The 16,262-nt window shown below is 39.7% G+C and overlaps 1 protein-coding gene across 7 annotated transcripts in view; it reads right to left on the reverse strand.

The window, feature by feature from the left end:
- Window positions 1-270: 270 nt before the first annotated feature.
- CEP63 (centrosomal protein 63) overlaps window positions 271-16,262 on the reverse strand; it is a 28,261-nt gene continuing 12,269 nt past the window's right edge. For 6 of the 7 annotated variants that reach the window (XM_053389850.1, XM_053389852.1, XM_053389849.1 and 3 more), the window contains 10 exons: window positions 14,271-14,384; window positions 11,855-12,088; window positions 11,453-11,598; window positions 9,457-9,576; window positions 8,877-8,991; window positions 7,820-8,017; window positions 6,184-6,249; window positions 4,012-4,217; window positions 3,472-3,754; window positions 271-1,673 (listed from right to left, as the gene is read on the reverse strand). In XM_053389850.1, the coding sequence (XP_053245825.1) occupies window positions 1,515-1,673; window positions 3,472-3,754; window positions 4,012-4,217; window positions 6,184-6,249; window positions 7,820-8,017; window positions 8,877-8,991; window positions 9,457-9,576; window positions 11,453-11,598; window positions 11,855-12,088; window positions 14,271-14,384 (1,641 nt within the window). In that variant the 3' untranslated portion in view covers window positions 271-1,514. The remainder of the gene's footprint in view (window positions 1,674-3,471; window positions 3,755-4,011; window positions 4,218-6,183; window positions 6,250-7,819; window positions 8,018-8,876; window positions 8,992-9,456; window positions 9,577-11,452; window positions 11,599-11,854; window positions 12,089-14,270; window positions 14,385-16,262) is intronic. The other variant, XM_053389853.1, reaches the window with a different exon arrangement.

Raw genomic sequence — 16,262 nt, forward strand, 5'->3', positions numbered from 1 at the left:
GGTTGGTGATGTACAGAGACTATTACATTTAAGATGGAGGCAAACATCAAAAAGATGCTCTTGCAGAGCAGGAATTCTCCTGAATCAAGATCTAGAAGGTTGTTAATTATGGCCAGCCTTCTAGCAGCAGTAACATCCTTAGCTTGGCAACAAACCTTTCTACATCTAGAAATACAGATGTCCTCCACTTTCTCAAGATAACATATTCTCAAGATCATCCATTCAGCAAAGGATAATTAGCATTAATACCATCATGTATATGGGAGCAAATTCAAGTTAAAACCTCTAAAAATATATGTTATTGAAAAGGGGAGGCATTGGTCATATAAAGGGGCTTCTCTGACATATAGAAGAAACAATAAATGAAAGGTATAGACTACCTTGAACAGATGAACAGAAGCCTTTGAAAAGGAAAAGTAAGAGATTTAGAATTTAAATGAACACATGGATTATTCTCTAAGGATTCAGGGGTCAAGGCTGAATATCTCCACCATTTTCATATTTCACTGAAAATATTTTAAATCTAGTAATTCATTTTTGTAATTCAGATTGGATTACCAAGGGCCAATAAGGCAGAAAGGATTAATTGGGGTGGGAATGGAAGCCTAATGCTTGGGATCTTGGTTTCTGCTCAAGGACACATTTTTAAAGATACACATTTCTTGTTTAAGCTAAAACAACTTTTTAATAGCTGTCTGGCAGATTGACCAGCCTTCTAAATTTGCTCTTATGGCTGTGAGCAGCTGCTTAGTACTTCATAAGGCAGCTGTTGTTTAAGTAAAATGGATTTCATGTATAGGTGTTTATTACTTACATTGAACTTCACCTTCTGTACCAACTTATCTTCCACCAAAACACCCTCTCTTTTCATGGAGTATCTATTTCACTGCATTTCATCTTCAACTATGAAAGAAAAATAGTAATAAAACAGACCCCCAATGGAACCACTACCACATCATTATGTAGTGTCTGGAATGCAAGTGATAGCAACACAAAGTACAGGAAACTCCAACTCTACAGGAAAACTAAAAAGGAAGCAAAATCGCAACTCCTTTTCTTAGTTTCTCAAACTGTTTGAATAATATATTTCATGGAATAAACATCAAGCAAAATTGGAAGCAAAAAGTAACCTAATTCCCAAAATGTTCAGCAACATGGGTTGTAACGATATAAGAAGAAGATGGGTTAGCTGTCATTTTATTTATTCACATGGATATATACATATAAAATAGATTTATTTTCTTCTACAAAAAAAAGCACTACATCATTCCCTCCTGAAAGTCACTGCACACTCTTGCACAGCAGGACTAAATAAGCCATCTAGAAAGTAGTGCAATTACTGCCCCCAGACAAAATGCTTTTCTCCAGACAAACTTCATTTCCTTGGTTTCACCACCACTAAAACCAGGAAAAAGAAGAGAAGCCCCTTTCTAACTGCTGAAGGCTCCCTTGGTCCCCTTCTTGATGCATCTTATATTAAGCCAGCTTTCCAATCCTTGGGTCTTGAAGCAATGTCACTTTTGGTGTTTGAACTGCTGTACTGTCATTTCACTCTCCTTTTTCAACTCCTCAATATGTGCATCTAAGCGTTCTAAGATATGTTGAGATCTTTCTTCTTCCTCCTCCAAGAACTTGACAGCAATCGCACCAATGTTTGTTGTAGGCAACGGGCTCTAAAAATAAAACATATATGTTGAACAGGACTCAACCAGAAGATTATTTCTGGCCTATTGCTACATTTTACTATTTAACTGCATCAATGGATAGAAATCCCCTAAGCAAAGCATCATCTCAGCACTGTTGGTATATAATTAACCTTGAAAAATGCGAAAATGTTGGATTATATAGTATTTGGCTTACACCATCATCCAAACATGTTAACTTGGAGATTAAATATCAATTATTTCAATATAGTTTGCTTTTAAGCACACACACACCCCTAAGCTTTCATCTATTGAGCTTAGATTGGGTGTGATGAAGTTGTGCATTAGAAATAATGACTGAAAACTCTAGTATTATTTGCCTTTAAAACACTGAAGTTAATTGAAATATTTTTAGGATTTCAAGTCACGGAAATGGGGCTGACTTCTGATTAAACAAGGTTAGGATTGAACTGTAAGCCTTTCATGCTCCCCTCAAGATTCTCAATATACCTCAGCAAGTTATGGTCAAGGAGTCACATCTTTCAAAAATAAAATTATAGGGTGGAATTCAATGTCACACACTTCCAATCGTTCTGTCTGCACAAGTATTTCAGCTTGTCAGACAGAATGAACCCCACCTCTCCTCCCTCCGCATGTTCTGGGGTTTCTCCCATGTGCCCTCAAGGCAATTATGGGGTCATTGCGGGTGGGGAAGCCTTGTTACACAAACAGAAGTCCTTAGTTGAGTTAAACACTAGATGCACAACCAATAGAAACTGTATAAGTGTAAGAGGACATATGCTGCCTTTTCTGGAGCTACTGTACTAAAGACCTACATTGAACATGAGTGTATCAATAGCTCATATTATAGGAACAACTTAATATCAATGTTTCAGTTTTCTTAATACTAGACGTTGCAGGCACCAAATCCTATTCCACCCACTTCAGTGTGTCCACTTCCACATGGTTCTCCATTGCAAGAGCTACCATTATGTCTAAGGCCACAATCACACCACACATTCAAGACATTATAAACAGACATGACGTCTCCCATAATTCTGGGAGATGTAGTTTGTTAAGGGTAGTGAGAGTTGTTAGGAAACCTCTAGTCCCTTCACAGACCTACAATTTCCAGAGTTCCCTGTGAAAGGGGGTTGATTGTTAAACCACTCTGAAAACCTGTAAAGGAACCATAGCTCCCAGAATTCTTTAGGGGAAGCTGCGACTGTGGATTTGCAGTACTTTGAATGTATTGGTGTGAATGTTGTTTACAGCTTTCCTAGGAGAGAGGTAGGCATGATAAAGAGCTGCTTATCCATAGAAGGGATTGCAGCATGCCAGTAACGAACTCACTGCTAGCGCAGCGTTGGCCAATCTCACCATGCCATGTGTGTGCATGCAAACCACTAGTAAAGAAAGCACAAGGAATTGGGAAGAAATGATAGAGAAGTAGGACCTATGAACAAGCCCTCCCTGTTCATCCATGTTTTCATCCAATCTTAAGCCCAGGCTTTGATAAGCAGCAAGTCAACTGAAGAGGGGCAGTGGAATCCGCTTTGGTCTGCATGGAGACAAGGAACAATTCAGTTGAACTTGGGACACCCCTTTCTATGCCTCTTGTCAACAAGCTGCTGCCACCTGGTGTCCTACTACAGAATCCTTGCAATCTTCATTTGAACAGAGGTTTTATGGCATTTGGAAGACTTTTTCAAATAAGATTTGTCTAGTCTGAGTAACACACACATCAAACATTTGTGGTAGTGGTTTTACATTAGGCATCTAACGGATTCTGCATATAACTTGGTGTGACACTTTGTTTCATGCTTACCAAAGATAGAAGTTCTTTCTCATTCTTGCCTAACATATAAGTAAATTCACTGTTTCCATGTGGCAAGGAATCTGATCTCAGAAGGGGATCACAGGACAAGGATTCAACAGAGTTGCTCCTGCTAATCTGGGGTGACAGTCCATCAGCTGTACTAAAAACTCTTCTGGTTGACAAATGCTGCACCTTTTGAATTTCTTCTTCATAGTGCTGAACAGTCTTGTCATATTTATCCTGAAGTATTCTCATTTCTTCTTCATGCTTACACTGCAGCTCTTGCAGTCTCCTGAACATGGATTATTAAAAAAAAAAATTCACTCAATACAGACCAGCTCTTCTCAGCTGCAAATATTATGCAAGAACGTTTAGGAACAAACTGTTTTCAGTTCCAGGGGGGAAACACATGCAGTGCACAGAGACTTCAAGGTGTAACAGCAGAATGACTCTTCAGAACTCCATAGTCGTCAAGCTATACTAGGATTTCAGCCATTGTAAACAATTCATCAGAACCAGAGAAAAACCTGTTGAACACATAGATCTTACCTGCTTTCCACATTCTTTATCTCACTCATCTGCTGCTGCATCTGCTGCATGATATTCTCATATCTGCCCTGAGACCTGCGGGACGAGGCTTCCAGGCTGGCTTTAGTTTCTGCTAGTTCTTTCAATAATCGTTGGTTTTCAGACTCCACCTTATTTAGGGCTTTGGTATAACTTTCCTGGAATTCTGCCAGGGGGGCACTTTTTCCCTTAAGGTGACAGAAATGCTTTAGTCAGCGTTGCTGTGTTTGTTCACCAGCCCAGCTTTCCCTAGAAAGTTTGATTTTGTATTGCAAATTTAAGAAGTAAATTTTCCAAGTCTTCTACTAGGAAAAAATCCCTTCAGAGCATAAATCAATCACCAGCTGTCTGAATGAGTCTACATCTAGAAAGACTGAACTAATCAAACCTACATAGGTACAAGCTTCCCTCATTCATCTCAATTGGGTGTGAACTTCAAGACCAATTTGTGATCACTTAAACGTCAGTCACATTAAATGTGTTCCAGCTGCATAGCTCGCCACTAACACCAAAGCCAATGGGACTGCCTGCTTGTACCTGGATATACAAAAAATCTCCTGACACTCCATTCATTTGAAACCGCTGTGTGATTAGTGTATTTGCCAACTGCAGAGAAAAGCTTAAATAACCAGCTGGGACTGACCCCTCTAGAGTCACGAGTCCAAGATCCATTACCAAGAAATTCAACCACGCATGCACACACAGATCAGAGCGTAACTGATGTCAGCTGAGAAACACTGAGCAAACACATCCATTTTTAAAATATCAAGTTTTTAGCTCAGTAATTTCCCTTAGTAAGATTATTTAACTCAGTCAACCTCTACCCAGTCTCCTTCACTTCCCTATTCTAATCAGCTTGCAAGAGCTGCAACATATCTGCAAATGCTGAGATGTCCTTCAAGATTTTCAAGTGAAATTTCCTTCTGTATTTTCAAGTGGAGACGCAGACCATTATCAAACCTGTACCATTTGTTTCTCGTCACATCAAAACATTGAAACACATTTTATAACATGTGATCTAGATTAATTTAATTTCAAAATATGAATACATTTGTAAACTGAAGAACAAAATCAAACTCAGAACCCGCCCCCATGGAGGTTGTAGGGACATAACTCCCACCCCTCTATGGGGAGGGCTATTGGACTCATGAGCTGCTGCCCTGTTCACCCTATCTGTTCTAAAAATGAACACATGAACAAGGAGATTTTCCCAAGTCTAGGGAGATCCCATGTTCAAACACAGGATCAATTTGGTTCACTTCTCCCCATAATGACAAAAGTGGGAAAAGAGATGGAAGGAAGCCCAAGGCTCACACGTTGCCTCACAAGGTACAGAAGAGACTGTGTGTGTGTGTGTGTGTGTGTGTGTGTGCGTGCAATGTCTGAACAGCCAAATTATCTCACTTGATTATAAACACAAACCAAATTGTATTCTTCTTAATACCTACTAAAATTAAATGCCCTAGACAAATCTTCACTAGTATTCAATTTTCAATGTTTTGTTCTCAAATGCTTGTTTTCTCCAGAGAGCTCAAATTATGGGCTGGGGTGGGGAGGGGCACAAGAAGACACCACCCTCTGATATGCCCACTTTAATTACCAATATGAGACAATTCTGTCTGCTGCAGCCATGTGCAGAAAACAAGTTCCACCAGTTCAGCAACATTCATCAGGGGAAATCATGTGCAACAGTGTTCTTATTACTGAGAAGAGACAGCACAATTTTTCTGTGACAATGTGGATGGGCTTCAAATTACTATAACTATGTGTAGGGGTTCAATCAAAACATTGTGTGAGCAGGCTTTGAATGCCAACTTTTATTGCAATGTTTCATTTTATACTCTCCTTCACTAACATTGCACTGACACCTAGTGGGCCCAGAAAATAAAATATACATAGTTCAATCTGTCCATCTTTCTAGCCTAACACTTAGGATGTTTAGTCAGAAGTAAGTCTCACCAATTTCACTTAAACCCCACTGTGACTTAACCTGCAAGCTTCAGTATAAAAATATCAAATCACCTTTCGAAGCTTTGTATAAATATATGAAAGATGCACTTGCCTGCGCAACACACACAAAAGCCAAGTGTTTTCTAGAGAGACTACAAGTGCACAACACTTCAAATAGCACATCCCATCACACCAGACACTTACCTTCTGAAGAATTTCTGAGAGCTGGTGATTGTCTTGCTTAAGAGATTCCAACTGCGACAAAACAGCCTGAAGTGACAGGGTGGGGGATGGGGAGAAATTACCGTTTTTTCCTGTTAATATATTTCACATGGAGGAACCATATAGCCCATAAACTTGTGCAAATCTGAGAATTGCAACCTTAATCTTAGCAAGTTTCTAGTCCTCATAGCTAACTCTGAAAATGTGGTGCCAATACAGCTAAAGGGTCTGGAACATACATGCAACCAAAGAAGTGTCATCGCACAACAGATGGTTTCCTCTAATGCAGGGCTCACCAACCAGGCACTCATGAGTGGCATCATTCCTACAAAAGCCTTCTTCATCAGTAATCCACAGGCAGGGCCCCAAGACTCTGATATTTCGTTTTTTAAAAATAAGTTTCTAGCCATCCTAGGAAGTTATAAAGCAAAATGTACAGGCAGCTTATTATGCAATTTCTGTGAAATTTGCCAGCCTGGCTACTCCCAGCTGGTAGTGGTTTTTGCCAATGAATACATGAGAGCTGCAGTTCATAAATGAGTTGTTTGGACACCAGGCAACAGATATCCCTGGGGTCCCAAAGAGCAGCTGTTTCCTCCTCTCCTTTAGTGGCCTCTCTGCTTCTGTGTTATTTTTGAGACCTCAGACTTTCCTTTTCTTTTTCCCTAGTAACCAAGTGTGGCATTTGCCCATTCTTTGGGGATACATTTGTATTGGGGGAGAGAAAGGGTTAATAGGTTTACCAGTAAGAAAGCCTGGGAGCGGAGCCTACCTGATTTTGAGGCTCAGCCCAGAGGTTTTGAGTTAGTTCGGTTGGTTCTTTTTTGGGGGGAGATAGAGGAGTCAGAGTGAGTTAGAGACAGGGACACGATTGTGAGGGAATAGACTGACACCTTTTCAAAAATATTTTAAAACTTGTTTGTGTTTGAAATAAACTTTAATCTTCATTGTTAACTCTACCTGACTGAGACTCAATACTTCACCGGGCAACCCTGGTTTTCCCCCACAAAATTGGTGGCAGCAGAAGAATAAAGTAGTGGTTTACAGGTCAATAGTCCGTGAAACGACCGGGGGCTCTGTACGAACGCCACACCAAGCTACATCTTTCCTGCAGTGGGTTCATCTGGGATTAAGTATGCCCTAGAAATTATTTTTTCTAATATTAAATAATCTCTACTCCTCTGCCAAATGCAAATGTGAAAACTTTATGAAAGATGCTTAGGCATGCCTCCTACCTGCAGAGGAGCTAAAAACCAGTGACTCGTTAAGAATTCACTGTATAGTCAACTTATTGTACAATGGTATACATGTGTTTAATGGGGCACTTTAGGCTATGGGTTGGGGTTGGCATTGGGGAAAACCAGAATATTTGTGCCTTTAACAGCTGTGTGGAAAAGGCTTAGCCTTTTCCAGTATGGAAATACAATTATAGAAAAAGCTTCACCATGACTGCACAAATTTTGTGTTATGCCACCTCTCCCATGGCAGGCATGTTGTGACTGGTGCCCACAGCACTCTTTCAAAATGCAAGATGTGCCCACTGCTCCATAAAGGTTGGCAACCCCCATGCGCTAATTACTATACAGCAAAACATTTTGAGGGATAACAGCCTATTTACCCTGTGCTCCACTGCCTTCCGTTCTGCTTTTTCGATCTCCATTTTCAGTTGCTGCTCCAAGTTTAAAGTACAACTATTTGATGAGGCAATTGTGATGTCGCGCTGGTGAAGCTCCCGTGTTAGCTGAGCAACCTCCTGCTTCATTCCTTCTAACTCACTGTTGTGACTATGTTCTTTGTGCAATAGCTGCTCCTTCAGCTAGACAGAAACATATATGAAATTTGCAGTTAACATTTCACTGATTATCAGAAATCTCAGCATACAAAGCTCTCTGGAAGCACAATGTCCTCCACTTGCTCAATACTTAATCTTAGTGAGCAGCACTGTTTCATAATTCATTCAGTACTAATGCACAGTGTAATAGTTCTGCCTGTATACAGTAATCTTCTGCATTCTTAGGGCAGTTGTATTTCATTGAATCGGGGGATTGATGATAAACTAGCAAATTACCCACAAGTGGACTGGCAAACTGAATTATTCACATTATAACAATGCCCCCTGACTGTTCCTGAGCTTCTACTGCACACAAAAGTGCAAATAAGACAAATATTTTTTAAAAATATTACCAAAATGCAGAGGTCAGAAGAGTAAAGGACCCACTTTTTGTCATAAAAAAGGTGATAGGTGCCAATAGTCAAATTGTAAGCACCATTTCAAAAACTAATGCTGAACACAACTGAACACTAAAAAAAATTTGCTTTCCATTCTATATGAAACACTCACTGACCTAGCCATTGAACCAGGCTGAGCTATTAAACAAAATTGAGGTGAGGACTTAAGACACAGAAACTGAAGAAGCTGATTGTTGCATAGTTTGTTCCAATCTATGGCCTAAAAAATCCCTAAAATGAACATCAAGCCACATCAGAGAAAATTCTTAACTTAATACACAGATGACATCTAATACATAAACAAAACTCAGAAGCAACCATTAAAAACAAGGGTGCTTACTAGGTATAATGGGGTTCTCAGTAACAACATCGATTCCTACAGTGCCCAAACCTATTTTAAAATGATATATCACTGCCTATCTTTTATTTGCACAAAAGGCCCTCACCTTTTTTATCTCAGCCTTGGCCTGGCAGAGGTGCTCTTCTGTCAGCTGAAGCTCCTGGCATTTCTCAGTTAGCAATTCACTCGGCAGGGCATGGTTTGCTTTTGCAGAACCCAGGCTACATTCCAAAATGGTACAAGCACAACAAAAGACAAAAGACTTTGTAAACTATTGTAGCAAGTCGCTACAGAGAGGAAAGTGGCAGCCATTTTGCAATTATCTGAGCCCCCGCAAAAAAATCTGATGCACAAATCCCATTGAGCAACATCCAAGTTACAGAAACTTTTCCTTGGTACCTTGTTGCTCACTCAACAATTCAACAGTTGATGAGAAGTTGTAATTTTAGTCACCTAGCAAGCATATATGATTCTTAGACCTTTGTATGAGATAAAAATGTCTTAAATTATAGTCAGGCATCTCCAAGTAAGGATGTCCTATTCGTATAACCCTAAATAAATTACTAAAAAGTTTAGACATTTCTAAGCCACCATTAGAGCCCTCTGCTACAGTAAAGACACAGAACTTATCTTCTAAATTCAAACTCATTTGTAAAGGTGGAGAAATTTCTGCAATGATCATCTACCTGCCCTCAAGATGAATAATTTCAGGATGATCCAGCTGCAAGTGTATGTTGTCCAACTCTGTTCTGCTACGATAGATTCCATTGGTTCCTTCACTGCTCTGCAGGCACTCCTCCAGTGACCTGTACCAGAAGACATGTGAGTTCCTGAAGACCGTAGCCTTCTGACATCCAAATTAAATCAGACACACCAGTTCTATTAGATGTGCAAACAGACCCACAACACAGTTGAATATTGCGATGCTTGTTTCTGAAGTGCTAAATATATGATTAAAATAGAAAGTAGTACCTCAACTCTGCATTAACAGCACTTAACAGTCAATGAAATATTCGTGGAAGAAATAATCATGTTCGCCATCAGCGTTGCAAATGAAAAAGGGAACAGCACAGCCCTTGCATGTTACTCACCTTAAGCTCTGGCCAGGCAGAGCTATGGCCCAGTTCACATGTAATGCTAAGCCAAACCAAACTAGAAGGGAGATTGTGGCAATATTGCTTCCCCACTGGTACTGCTACTGCTACTGCTGTGATATAGGCCATGGTTTGGCTTAGTGTGTCATCCGAATCAAGGTTCATGGTTTGTCTCCTCAAAACAAACCACAAGCTGTAATTCAAGAACAAACCTTGGTTAAAGCTTGTGGTTTGTCTGAAGGAGGCAAACCAAGAACCTGGGTTGGACAATACACTAATCCAAATCATGGTTCACCTTGCATGAGGACTCAAGAACAAATGAAGCAGCCACACTCTTTTCCGGGAGACCACACATTTGTTTTCAGCAATGGATTGGCTTAGTGTTACAAGAAAAGCAGGTCAATTAGTTACTACTGCCTTTTTAAAGCTTGGCGCAGTAATTTAGGGACTCTCAGTAGGTCGTAACTATCAGTCACAAGGATCTTACAGTTTAAAATGGTGTTCCAGGTGTTAATCGCTAAGAAAGGATGATGAGAAGTATGACTCTATTCTAGTATTATCATCCACCTTACAATTTCTGCCCAAGAAAAGTGCTCAACTTATGAAAGCCAACATCCAACAAGAGGGTTTTTTTGGGGGGAGGGGGGAATTGAAACACTTTAAAGTCATACAATAAAGCAAAGGTCCATATATCTGCTTGCCAGAGATGATCTGGTGACTGACTCCATCCTAGTGATTAGGATACGCAACAGGGATAAGCTTTTGCCTCCTTCCATACCATCTGAGAAGGCTAATTCTCACATTTGTGCTAGGCTTTGAATGTTCTCCAATTACCTCAAGTTCAGTATGTTGCCAAGAGACAAGACCCCATCCCCCACGTGAGATGGGGTCTATGTCAAACACAAGTGTCCTTGCTTATCAAGGCCAGTCAAAATTTGTGGATCCTTGAAATATAAAAGGAACAAATAATAAGACATTCAATAAATGCATTTGGTCTGGCTGAAATTTCACATATTTCACTGGACGGTAGTACAAAATCCTAAAAGGAGCCAATGTGTACCCTCACAAAATGTAATTCAAAATGCATGAATTTACTACGGTGGCAATTTTTAATTCAGAGAAGTAGGATTGGTGGTGTAGAGAATAAATAACCAGAGGCATTATTCTACTATTACAAGAACAAACAATTAAATTTAGCAAGTGTATTTGTTAACCTACTGAAGCAGTTCTCAAAAGGGAGAGGTAGGTTATGGTAACTTCCACTGGATGTTTTGACGCCTCACTGAAAGCCTCTCAAACTGGCAACAGTTAATTGACAGTCAGTTAAAAATATAAAATCTATTTTCTCTTTCTCTCTCCAAGAAACATTTAGAAAATCCACCTTAAACCATGTTGTGGACTGATATAATCCTGTCTCTTTTTCCCTTTTTTAAATAATGTTTTTAGCGAATGCTGAATACTAAACACTATATATCTTCAGTTGGGTTGGAAAAACAAATGTGCTACAGACTTTTCCTGGATATCTAGGAATATCTAGGTTTCAGGCAAAGGGCCTAATTTGGGTATGTTTTGATGCCAAGAAACATACCTGACAAAAGCTTCTTTGTTTTGCAAGGTTTCAGTTAGCTTGGACACTTCCTTCTGTAATTGTTCTTTATGCATCTGTAAGTTGTTAATGAAGTCCTCCTGAGAGAGCAGAGTGGCCCTAAGTTCCATCTTTTCTTCATGTAGAACCTTCAGAGGAGAAGATGGAAATTAGTGATGCAAAGATACAACAAATGGGATTAAGATTTCAGAATAAGCAAGCTATTGTGCTTGTGCATATACCCAAAGAGGAGGACAACTTGGAACAATCCCTTCCCTGTCAGACATAGCTTCTCAATTAGGCTCAGGATAAAGCTGGGAGGAAGCCTATTTAATTAGTGACTTGCCAGCCCACTACCATTACAAGCTGTATATTAACCTGCTTCCAAGCAATTCACTCACAGACCTCCAGTGAGTTCCGGGAAACTTTCAGCTCATCTAGTACTCTTTGATGTTCCTCCAAAATTTTCTGATTGCTAGAAGTTAAATCATCCACTTTCATATTCAGCCTTTCCACTTCCAGTTCATTGGCACAGATAGTGTCATTGGCCCTTTCCAACTTGCTAGTTAAGTGATGGATTTCAGATTGGCTCGCCAGCTCCACAGACTCAAACATTTGCTTCCGGCTGGACAGTTGAGCCTGTAACACAGAGAGCACTGTTCTGTTAAGCTCCCCATTCCTGGCATAAATGAAATGGGCTAGGTTCTATTTTTGTCCACTTGTAGCAGTGATCACGACACCACTTCTGGAAGAAAAGAGCAGCAAGAGGTTTAAATGTCCAACTTCTCCAACTGCAACAAACGTTTCCCAAGAAATATAGCACTTTTTCACTTATTAGATGGTCACTATAAATGATAAAGGGAATAAAGATAAGCATATGTTTGGAATCTGCAGACATAATGTGTCCCGTAAGACATACATACAAGTTAAGGGATATACATACACAAAACCTTTTGTGCAGGATGGCTTCCCCACTGCATAGGAAAGCTTTCAAACTGGGAGTTTTAAATTAACCTAGGCATGCACTGTTTTTAAACTGAAGGTATCCAACCAACTTATGTAGGGTGTGAAAGTTTCCAGTATTGTATTTTTCTGCTTTTAGAAATGCATTGTTTCACAATACAAATCAAACTGGTCAACTGGAATGGATATAAAGCTACTGAAATTTAAGATGGAATTTGTAATTATTTTTTAGGCAACAAACCCTTAAAAATATTTATGCACACAGCTTTTCAAGCATGCTAAAACTAACAAAACGCTTTTGAGTGCCTTCATTTTTCCACTTTATAATCTAAATAATGTAAGGGAAGTGTATGTAATTGAGTTTCACTTCTTAAAATATTTACAAGCATTCTTATCAAAATAATTTCCAAGTAAAGCTCTGAATCTCTATGAATGTAATAAACCACTCTAAGTGAACTTTAATTACTTTCTCTCATCAAGTATTTCAGTTCTCAACTATTCTTGGCTTTCAGGAAACTTTTCTGATATTCATATAACATGTACAATTAACATGTTACTGAGGTCCTTGGAAGATAAAGGTGGCCTATGAATGAATGAAATATTTTTTTTCTGGAAAACCCATATCATCAGCATCCAAGGAGGCAATCCTATTCACCCTCAAGTGTATGCCACATGGATTTTAATACAACTTATTCCCAAATCAATGTCATCAGGACTATTGCATACCTGCAGTTAAGAATTATTTGGGTTATATTAAATATAGACTAGGGTTCTGTCAGTGCAAGGATTTCCTCTATACCAATGGAATGTTCTCCCCTCTCCTCCCTACTGCATCCCCTAGATCTGTTCTAGAAGTTCCCTCAACCCTCAAGAACAGATGTGGGAATGGCGCAGGTGGCAAGAGAGAGTGGGAAGTCCTGTTGCACTGGTGGTAATCCTTGCGTGCATCTGCAACTATTTCACCGAATACTGCCCTTTGACTGCTTTGAGAATCAAAATCCTATTACCTGGGTTTTGTTTTGTTTTTTTGCTGCCCTGTCACTGATATGACCTTCTAGCTAAAGCTCCAAACAAATCTGCTTTCAATAGACTAAGCCATCAAAAACACAGGCACAGCTACAGCAAGGTATTTGTCTTCAAAAGGCTTACACTTTGTCCAAGCACATCTGTGAGCATCTTTCACAAAGCCACTATCAGTGTCAGCCTTAATCCTGTCACTGCCAACTTCTGCCATGCAGAACTTCCACTCAGTGGCAACTGTGGAGTCCATTAAGTGCAAAGCTCCCAGCAAGAGCTTCTTATCAGCAACTCCAGTGTTTTGTGTCAGACCAAGTTTATTCACAGCTGGTACGTGGTCAGTTAAACTAAGCCACAGCGGCACTAACTCAATGAACAGATTAATTTTTCAGAAACAGCAGAGGCTCTGCACGCTTGCTTCAAGAGACACAAACAGCACAGCTATGCATTAACACTACCTTGGTTACCCTGCCACATAGGAAATGCACCATTTTTAAAAGTCATTATTTAAACAGGTTGCATACACCTGGTGGCATGTTGTCTGGCATCTATACAGTTTTGAACAACATCGTATTTTAATTCTTTCACACTGTGCAATTACCCAACCAGAATCATTTTATGGCCTTTCTCCAGCTGGCACTTGACAGCAAAGATAGGCAATTGCCTTCCAGCCACTGTACAGTTTTCAGAATATTTCCTGGCTTTGTCTACATGTTGAACAGGACAAGGTTATTCCATCAGGAGTTTCATTGTCATTTCACTGGTAACCTAAATTGTGCTAAGGCTCTGAAGTCTTCCAGTAAGTCCTTTCCAAGGCAAACTCCTCATCCGTTAACTCTACCTGAATGAGATCAGACTGCTCAGAAAAAGCCTTCCGCTGTGCTTCCAGTGATGCCACGTGCTGCTGGTAGTGCAAGCGCTGCTTCTCCCAGTCTAGAGATTTCTGGCGGAACTCCTGTAAAGACAATTGGCAATCGCTATCGATCTGGTTGAAAAATACCCACTATCCCAATCCAGTATTTTCTATCTTGCCCCTATCCTTATCCAAGTCAAGAACCTCATTAAGTACTGTAAGCCTGCAACTTACATGCATATAACTTACGCACATTCAGCTTTATGTGCTTGGCAATAAACAAACAAATAAAAAGGGGGTGGGCAACGGGTGGGGGGGGGGAGACTTTGGCAAATCCCACCCACCACTGAACCCACCACTGAATGTGTTTTGAGTGCAGTGGTACCTCTGGTTACGAACTCCGCTAATCTGGAAGTAGCAGCTCCTGGTTGTGAACTTTGCAGCCAGGATGCGAACTGAAATCGCACGCCAGAGGCACACACACAGCGGGACACCCCATTAGCGAAAGTGCGCCTCAGGATAAGAACAGTTTCAGCTTAAGAATGGACCTCCGGAACGAATTAAGTTCGTAACCAGAGGTACCACTGAATATACAATTTTGGCTTTAGGTGCGATCCCCAGAATGTAACGCTGTGTATGTTGGGGTCTTACTGTAATCAAATACAACCATTCATAAGAACAATATTTTATTTTGGTTTCCAGTCCATTATTTTTTTATGCCAGTTATTGCTTGTATAGATGTTGGACAAATGCCTTTATAAATCTGAGAGTTCTTTAGAGTTTTGTTTTTCAAAGTGTCTGCCACAGAGACCATGCTACAGAGACCATATAGGTTGTAAGCATGGAGTATACTGTGGCAATAATGATAGGTCCAGAAAAAGATACAGCATCTGAAAAACAATACTGAATTTATCGTGACAGGAAAATTAAGGTGGTCTTGGAAGACCCTACAAAATGCTTCCAGCCAACAGTAGGAAGAAGGCATCCCCAGGTCTTTGAATGATCTGTCATTACACATTCAACTAAGTTTATCAGAACACATCATTATCTCTCAAGGGGTTTCTAAATAATGAACATTTTAAAAAAATACTGATTCTATCATATCCTGTGTCACACAGTCCTCCGAGTTATTATGCTACTGCAAATATATAACATTTTCCAAATGTTCCAGGTAAAATATATTTTATCTGAAAAAATGCTACACATCCCGAATGATAAATTTGTTCTTGTGTAAGCACTATGTGGGATGAGGCTGTGTAGCATGAGTACATTAAATACTGCTTTTGACATAATTAGTAGGGATGGACAAACTTACTCCACAAGAAATTGCAATTCTCTCATTAAGCAATAAATCCCATGGTACAAGCTCAGATGAAATCTCAATTTTTCTGTGATTTCATAAGTATATTTAATTCCTGCACATTCAAAACCACAACAGGAAAAGAACTTTCCTTGTCCATTACCAGAGATTACTTAATTGCCCTCAGGGTTCATCCTCACACACTCTTTTCATACAGAACACCAGAGATTTCATATGTATAAAGGCAATGGTATACATCTGTAACTGTGCCAATTTAATATTTTTTAATTAAAATAATTAACTCCCTAAGCAGCATTTATGTTTTCAAGGCTGTATCTAGTGGGAGACATAGGAAACATTCTGACTCCATCACTGCTCAACTCACAGTGGCATGGGTTTAGTTCTGGAATGTGGCTATCTGAAAAAAGCACATGCATACAGAGAGAGAGAGAGGGAGAGGGAGGGAGGTTGACACACAGAGATTGAATGCACAAGCATTATGTACCAGTATGTGTCATGAATGCAAATTACAAAGACCCCCTGCAAAGTTTCTTGGACCCCAACAATAGAACTATATTGATACATTCCTGTACATACTGGAAATACACAAAGTTCAATTCCAAGGATAAAATGCAACATAAGGTGCCTGTTTCTCTCATATACTCACACAAACACACCTC

The sequence above is a fragment of the Podarcis raffonei genome, chromosome 5 (assembly GCF_027172205.1).
Source record: "Podarcis raffonei isolate rPodRaf1 chromosome 5, rPodRaf1.pri, whole genome shotgun sequence".
NCBI lineage: Eukaryota > Metazoa > Chordata > Lepidosauria > Squamata > Lacertidae > Podarcis > Podarcis raffonei.